Source organism: Triticum aestivum, chromosome 2B, assembly GCF_018294505.1.
Source record: "Triticum aestivum cultivar Chinese Spring chromosome 2B, IWGSC CS RefSeq v2.1, whole genome shotgun sequence".
Classification (NCBI taxonomy): Eukaryota; Viridiplantae; Streptophyta; class Magnoliopsida; order Poales; family Poaceae; genus Triticum; species Triticum aestivum.
This window is the reverse complement of record NC_057798.1, coordinates 167,587,060-167,595,724: the sequence shown is the minus strand read 5'-3', so window position 1 is coordinate 167,595,724 and position 8,665 is coordinate 167,587,060. Positions and strand designations below refer to the sequence as shown.

Genomic DNA, 8,665 nt, shown 5'->3' with positions numbered 1-8,665 from the left:
CTGCGGCGGGGTGACACAAGGCACGAGAGGCTCGGCGAGATGGAGGCGCTGGGGCGGAAGGTGTTCGACCTGGCGTCGCAGGACGCCGAGGAGTTTGAGGAGATCAAGGAGTTCTTGCAGGACTGGCTGCAGGAGAGGGAGCTATCTTCTTGATCTCTTATACCTGACTGACAGACATCAACTATCTTCTACTCGTATCCATTGGTCTTATGACTTATATTATCTATATCTTGTACTAGTATCTATCGGTAAGCTCGTATTAAATCAGTGTTCTAATTAAGGTGTATCGGGCAGTATGAGATGCCCATGAAGTAGGTTAATTATGAATGTTAATTGCTGTCATTTTAATTATGTGGAGCCTTTAGTTGAAGTGTTGATTTTTATTTTTTACTTTTTGAGAATTAGTTGAAGTGTTGATGCTTTATCCGGGTAGGGAATCAGCGGCAATGCTACACGCACGGGCAGTTTTTTTACTGACTTTACGGGGGTGATTAGGTGGGATAAAGTGATTGAAAGAATAGGAGGTGGAGGGCACACACCCCCTGAAAATCAGGCGGGTGGGGGTGAAGATTAGTTTGTTAAGGAATCCTGTAAACCCCCCGTATTACCCCGTTGCTCTAGCATTTTCGGGGAATCAGCAAAAACGGGCTGATTTTTTGTTCGGGAAATATGCCCCTTTTGGCCACCTTTTCAGCTTGTGAAATGAATGAACAGCGGTCGTCGTCGCTCCTCATCGGCGCTGCGCTCGTCGGGGTGTCGCAACATCGCCGCTGATGCGAGTTTATCGATGCTGTTGCAGCAGCAGGGCGTCGTTGTTGACCTCGCAGAGGTTATCAAGCGTCGCAACTAGGCGGCTGGTTTTTCTATGAAATCAGTCGTTGACCGCCCTTACTTTTGTATGTGAAAATGTTTAAAATCAACGGGCTGATTTTCTAGGAAATCAGTCAATTGATTTCTAGCATTCACCCTTGCTTTTGTCTGTGAAAATCGTTTAAAACTAACCGGCTGCTCAACGTGCTTTGTAATCGCCTTTGAGGAGCGCCACGCGTCCGGTGAGCCCAACGAGCCGCTATCTCACTCTCTCCCTTATCCTTTCCTCCCTTATCTCTTTCCTGCAGAAAGCGTTGAGCCGCTCGTTCTTCTCTTTTTTCTTCTTCCCACGGCACATTGCAGCCATGGCAGCACCATCGCCCGTTGTCCTAGACCGGTGTCGCTACTGCTCGCGTTGCTATAATGCTTGCTCCTACACGCCATGCTCTACACAGCTACTGCAAACCGCAGTTGTCTCGCTGCTCCACTGCAGCTCCGACAAATCAAGTTGTGTCGTCGTTGCTATGCAATGCGTCGCAGCTTCCGCCATGGTCATTGCGTGCTGCATCACAACATCCGCCGTCATCGTCAGCGCTGCAATGGAGCGCTGCCGGGGTCACTGGAGCTCCGTCGCGGCTGCAATGGAGCTCCGCCAGCGGCTCGATGCAGCTTGTACTGGCTCGATGCGGCATCGCCGGCGGCCCTAGGGGTGGGAAGGTTTTGGAGTTGCATTGGAGTGCTCCCCGGCGGCTAGACATAGTGTTTTGGTGTTTGTGATGAGGACATGACAACCATTGATACAACCTCGGACATCAAAAGAGAAATCATAATAATCTGTGTCAAACAAATACATGACCAGGTGAAGGCTAACTTAAGTTCATACTACAATCTTAAACACATGGCTGCACTTTCATCTCCTTGTTCTTTATTTCAGGTGCAATATCGAAGGACGCAAACAACATCTCAACTCATGAAGAAAGAAAGTCGAAGAAACAAGTTTTGTCAAACAAGTTTCAAGTGAAGCTGATGTTGTTAGTTTTTACCTCCGATGTTTCATTGTGTCACACACATTTGAAGGAGAGACGGGTCCGTAGGGGTACATCATCGGAAGCTACATCAAATTTACTTTTCAATGCAAAAAAACTCCCATTGGACTTGACAGTCAAACATTCTAGTCATTCTCGTGGAAGGTGCACAGGCTGTTATGGCTTCGTGAATTTTCGAGGAGCTCTCCCACAACCTCCAAAGTTAACAGCTTATTCCCCCAAGAAAGCCATGCAAAGCTGATTACTTTTGAAACATTTTCACAACTAGCTAAGAGGGGTTGTCCCTACTATAAAACCCCATGGCCCTATCCTTTTAAAAACCTTCTGTCAAACCATTCGACTACAAGCATACACAGGAAGACTGCTAGAGATCCGAGAGATCCTTACTACCTTTGATCTTGTGAATTCATTCGGATTTGCGAGAAGGAACCTCTGGTTCCCCGTAAGTCGTGCTCCACGGTTCCGGCCGTTTCGTGTGGGTTAGTCCCAGTTTATGGTTTTGCAATTGTTCGAATAGCGGGTTGTAGTTCTTGTAGTTCCAGTCAGGCATCCCAACGTACGGGTTGCATTCAACTTTGTCAGGTATAAATCTAGTTATTCTGGGTGCTTACAGCTTCCCTTCCGATTCGATCCTACGACGTGAAGATGAAGACACCTTCAGGCATGAACTCGTTCAACGTGTTTGCACCTATCATGTTGCTATGGAGCGGCTGTGCGGCTCTCCGGTGTTGCAATGGGCACTCGCCGGCAACTTGCGGTGCTGCTAGATCAAAGCAGATGGGCTGATTGGATGCGACGCGATCTAGACCAGCGACAACAACCTTTGTGTTTTTTGAATTAAAAAAAACACAAAACCTTTGTGTTGTCCGTGAAGAGCTCCTCTGCATTGACGTATATAAGGGCCGGAAAGAATGGATCGGACGGCTGGCGACCGGATCGATTTCGTCCGAGGACTCGTAGTAGTCGCCTTTGTCTGTTTGCCTAGCTATAATCTCTCGGTTCGTTTAGTCTAATATAATTGGACCCGAAACCGGCATAAAAGTTGGACCCGACCACAACTCCCCTACATATATTTCAGATCAGAGAAGCACCCAGATCTTAGTTCTGAGATTCAGATAGCAACAATCAAACAGCGAATTAACGTGATTAGCATGGAGGTCCCGGTACGAAGGGACGTGATAATGCTTCGCCGCGTCTACGGCGAAGACGCCGCCACGGCAAGCGTGGTACGCAGCCTCCTCGCCCCGGTCGCGAACCAGCTCTCCGGGTCCGGGGACACCTCCGATCTCCACCGCCGCCTCGTCCTGGTCCAACTCCGCTCGTTGAAAGGCCCAGAGGACGTGCGCGCCGCGTTCGACGGCGTCGAGGCAGTCGCGCTCTGTATCCTCCTGATGAGGGCGGTGGTCGTCTTCGAGACCGAAGCCGGCGCCGCACGCGCGCTGCAGGAGCCCGCCAAGGAGGCGATCGGACCGTGCACGGCGGTCCCGTCTCTAGACTTGGCCGCCGGATGCCATTTCATCCCCTACAAAATAATCGAGGTCTGGATCCCCGAAATCTCAAACTTTACGTGCTTGGCTAGGTAAACCTGTTAATCAAATCTGGGCTAACTTGATTTGTGATTTAACCAATCAGGTGTCGGCTCCCGCGGGGGCATCCGGCGTGCCGCCGCCGCCGGAGCCAAGCATGGAGGATCGCGCTCGGGCGTTTCAGGAGATGTGTGAGCTGAAGCCGATGATCGACTACGATGGCCCAGCTGAGTGGAAGACCTGTAGGCCTGGCATGACGACCATCACGCAGTTCGCGCCGTCGGCGGATTCGTTGGTCCACGGCCCGACGCTTGGAGGCGGCGGCTATCTGTGGATGGATGGCAATATGGTCACGTACTACCATGCGGAGCCCGGCAAGCCGTGCGGCAGCGAATTCAATAATGTGTCGATACGGGTCAAGCAAGAAGAAACACACCCAACCAAGATACGTGTCACGCCTCTCGAACCGCTCGTTTACGTTAATCAGTTCGGGCACCTATTTTGTGTTACTCCGACGGAAGGATCAAGGTAGAATCTTCAGGTCCTAGCTAGTAGCCGATGAACTTGTAAGGACTACTTATATGATGTTTAGGTTATGTTCACTACATCCATGTTTATTTGTTATTTTTTAAGTGGGTGTGTCTAAGTCACATCTGGATGTAACACAATTATGTCATATCTAAGTGAACTTTTTCGTTTTTCACCGTCCCCACAATCCCTCTTTTGTTCTTTATCGGTTAAAATTAACGACTGTGTTGGCTGTCATCGAGCCGGTCAGTCCTATTTGGCGCGTAGGTTGTTCAATAGCGGCCTAGCGCATACCCCCTCGCGCAGGTAGTGTTCCATAAAGGATTTCTTCCCCGGCAGTTTTGGGAACCTTCCCTAAACCGGTTTTTCATTTTTCCCTTTTCTCTATTTTCTTTCTTTATTATTTATTTTTCTATAAATTGTTTTCCTTTTTCTTTTTTACTTTATTTTATATTTTCTTTTTTCATTTTAAAAATATCTTTCAAATTAATGAACAATTTTCAGATTCACAAACATTTTTTTAATTGCGAACATTTTCCAAATCCGTGAACATTTTTGAATTCCCAAAAAATTATTCAATTGTGTAGATTTTTCAAAATTAATGAAAATTTTAGTTAATCAGCGAAAAAAATTCAAACTTTTGCGAAAAAACTTGAAATTGATGGAAAATTTTGGATTTGATAAACATTTTTTGAAATGCATGCTCATTTTTTGAAAAACAAATGAACTAATGTTTTTTTTTCAAATTTGGAAACAAATTATGAAATTCGCAATCCATTTTTTAATTTTGTAAACATTTTGTACAAAAGTCACAAACATTTTTCTGAAAAGAAGAAATATTATTTTAATATGCCAACATTTTTGGAATCTGCGAAGATTTAATGATTTCCGGAACAATTTTGTGAATTCATGAACATTATATTATTTGTTGACCATTTTTCAAAATTTACATTTAAAAAATGGAACTTTTTGGAATCCCAAATTATTTTACAGGAGAAAAAAATCATTAAAAAGAGTTATGAAATGAGAAAAACAGGGGTACATGTGCTAAGAGAATAGAAGTGGTTCCTTTTCTTTCTATACGAAATTCGACGATTTCGTTGGCCCAAACGGGCATGCGCGGGGAGTGTGAGGTGTGTGTTCCGCGTCTTCATGCCATGCGGGTCGCACAAAAGGAGGTCCCCATCGAGTTTTGTCATACTATAATAATCAGGCTGGTTGTGTTGTCTACAAATTTTCTAGATTGGTTGGGCTTTGAGGTTTTCTCTTCTTTTTGGGCCTGCAACATCACATGTTTTCTCTTTTACAACATTGATCGCTTCCTGGTTCTTGAAGTGCATATTGTGGCCCAGCCCACTTCTCTTTACTTCTCTACCTTTTGGTTATTTATGTTCTTTCCTGTTTTTATTCTCTTTTTTTACCTATTTCACTATTTTTATTTTTATTTTTTCTTTATAAATCTAATTTTGATACTTTAACATTATATATGACGAGAATTTTCTCAACATGGTGAATATTTTCTTAAATGCACTGAACATTTTTTTTAATATATGATGACAAGAAATTTTAATTATGCGGTGAACATCTTTTATATATGGCGAATATTTTTCAAATATATGGCGAATATATTTTTCATAACATAGTGAACAATTTCTAAAACTAGATGATTTTTTTAAATGTATGTTGAATTGTTTTTGTAATATACGTTGAACATATTTCCAGCAATAATTAAATGCATTTTCTGTTCATTTTGCTAAACATCAATTAGTCAAAATGTGACAACAACATGGTATCTTCCAGTTTTTTCATCTCGCATTTACCTTTTATAATTGTTCTTATGTCAGCATTTTCGTTCTTGAAAAATGGACGCCCAAACAATGAACACACGAATGAAACAGTAAAGAAACAAAATAAAACTAAAATAGTCAGCTAGAAGCAGACAGGAGAATGAAGGAAGAACGCAAGCTAGAAACCGGAATACAGTGTAGGAAACATGAAAAGGGTAGGAAGGTTAATGGGCCACAAAACAGTCGGCCCGTCAGTAACCTCACTTAGCAAAGTCTGGTCTTTGAAGCCAATAGACGTTCACAGCGAGCTCTCCAAAAAATGACACCAACCTTTTTTGGAAAATAAAACTACTAAAAAGGTATGGCAGTGTTCCGTTGCTTGTGAATCAAACCTACAAGAAAAAAGCAAACAAAATCTCTATTTGCGAGTCGATGGCTGAGTTGCAACTGAGGCAGAAAAAAGTCGGATCAACTTGCAAATCAACGGTGGAACTAGGCTAAAAAGGGGGCCAAGGCATAGTTGCATGTCGTTGATGGATTTGCAACTCAGACAAAAAGGAGTTGGGGCCATTTGCTATTTACGAGTCAAATGATGGACTTGCAACTAAGGCAAAATGGGGAAAAGGTATTAAGGGTCCAGTTGCATGGCTACTGTGGACTAGCAACTGGGACATAAAAAGAGTCAGGTCGGTTTGAATCTATGGTTGACTTGCAACTGGGGAAAAGTCACCCCTATTTGCGAGTCAATGATGGACTTTCAACTGAGACGAATGAAAAGTCAAGCTCAGTTGTGGGTCAAAGGGTGGACTTGCAAATTGGGGAAAAAATATCAAAGAGCCTAGTTACATGTTATAGGTGGACTTGCAAGCTTAACTATTTATAACTTGGTATATGTACTTAATAGACAATTGGTATATGTACTTATTTATGACTTGCAAGCTTAACTATTCCAATCGTTCCATTTGTGCACAGTTCATCCCCTTCTTTGCAAGAAAAAAAGTCCTGATGAGGCTGGGCGTTTATTCATTTCAACACTCCTCTGCTAAGCCTCAACTTAAAATAATGCATGGCTTTCTTTTCTATTGTTGTCTCCAAAACTTTGAAGGGAAAATGTTTTTCATTGGACCAACTTGGAGAGAATTTGCCAAAGTATACAGATTCCAAGTTGGTATGAAGTTGTACTTTGATATTAGCACACATGGACATCAAATTGATGTGGAATTGGACAATGTTCCAACGGTTCATCCTTGTAAGTTTTCTCACACATACATACCTTGCTTAGGTGGACTTACAGTTACTTGTATGTTCTTAATAGTCCTAAATATAAAATAGATGCACATGTTCTCATTCTTGTTTCTGTATATCTACTCAGCTTACTATGCGATATCAGTAGAAAAAAGAGTGATAGTTGACAACATGGAACTTACTGCTGACCCACATGTATGTGGAAAGACATGCGGTACGCCATCAATTTTGCTGAGAATGTTGAATCGTTTGTGTGATCGTATGCACATGAACCAACTTCTGGACTGTACAAGGTACTAATGCACACTTTGATCGAGACCAGCGTTGAGAAGAAATAGTTGGTAATATGTTTCAGTGTTTCAGTGTTCATTGTACAACATTTGTTATTTAAAATATGTCATCATACCATGTAACAATTGTGTTAATGCAAACGAGACTCCCTAGTCGTGTTTTTCCCGATCGGATGGATCGACATGGTGAAATGAGAATTATTATATTTCCTGAAGCTAACAATGGTCGCTATACTCGGCGTCAGAAAAAGATGGACGCCTCATCTTAATGGATGGCTGTAAGGATTTGCTTTCGTTGTCCAAATTGGCAGTTAGAGACAAGTTGTTCTTCATGATCCACCATGGAGGTGATGAGGTTATCCTCTTTGTCAAACTCAGGACGGGTAATCTGTGTAATCAGTTAATGAGTAGTTCTATGTTGTTGCCGCACTTCCTATTGATGCTCGAACATTCCTACTCGTGATGTGTGATGCTTTTGGGAATGACGTTGCCGATGTACCAAATACTTGTTCCATTCCTGAACTTGTAATGCTATATTATTATCTATGATCATATTTTCTTGTTCGTGTTTTATTTAAGAATTAGTATGGCATCTCATAGTTCCGTAAAATGATAGCATAAACGGAAAGAATGTAATAGATTTCATTACAAGCATCTCAACTAATATCCATTAGATAAACCAAAAACTTTGATTTCAAGCCCACTCCGTCATTTTTTTCCTTTCCCAACATGCCGAACATCTCAACTAGTACCCTAAAAATTTGATTCTAATATGTTATAAACTCTGTCATGGCAAAAATTATAAGGTATTACATTCTACTAGCCATTTATTAAATCATTTTTATAACCAGCTGACCATTTTCTGTCACACCAAACATTTTATGTGACACTACGAACCATCCCAGAAAATGGACGTGCGTAGTGACGCCCAAATTTGTCCCTGAAAATCAGGCCACAATGTCAAGAAAGTTGCCTAGGGGTTGTCCCGGTAGGAAACATCTAGTGACGGTGGGCCCTCATCGAAAATGATTTTTGGGGACGTTTTCTGTTTCGCCGCTAGGGTTTTTGTCACCGAATAGACGAAATTTTGTCGTGTTTGCACCGATATTCAAACGTTAATAACTTTTCAACGGGTTATCCAAATTGAGTGAAACCAACGTTAATTTCTTCGTCTTGATCCCATATATCCAATAAACCCAACTAAGAATATTTTTGAAACATTAAACTTTGAATTTGAACAAATTCAAATTTAAACTTGATTAGGTCATAACTTTAATTTCGTAACTCCGTTTTAGTTGATTCTTTTTGCTAGTTAAAGCTCTTGGCATATAATTTTTTAAACCAAAGTCACATAATTTTATGACTGTCAAAAATATGTTTCTGTCCAGAAACTTCTTTTGGACCTTTTGGAGTTTTTCGTAAGTTTTTTATTT

The 8,665-nt window shown here is 42.0% G+C and overlaps 1 protein-coding gene across 1 annotated transcript; it reads left to right on the top strand.

Moving 5' to 3' along the window:
* Positions 1-2,981: 2,981 nt before the first annotated feature.
* On the top strand, positions 2,982-4,075 carry LOC123040953 (uncharacterized). The gene is made up of 2 exons (XM_044463662.1): positions 2,982-3,394; positions 3,489-4,075. Exons 1-2 carry the CDS (start codon positions 3,008-3,010, stop codon positions 3,912-3,914), a joined length of 813 nt encoding a protein of 270 aa, XP_044319597.1. The 5' UTR covers positions 2,982-3,007; the 3' UTR covers positions 3,915-4,075.
* The last annotated feature ends 4,590 nt before the right edge of the window (positions 4,076-8,665 follow it).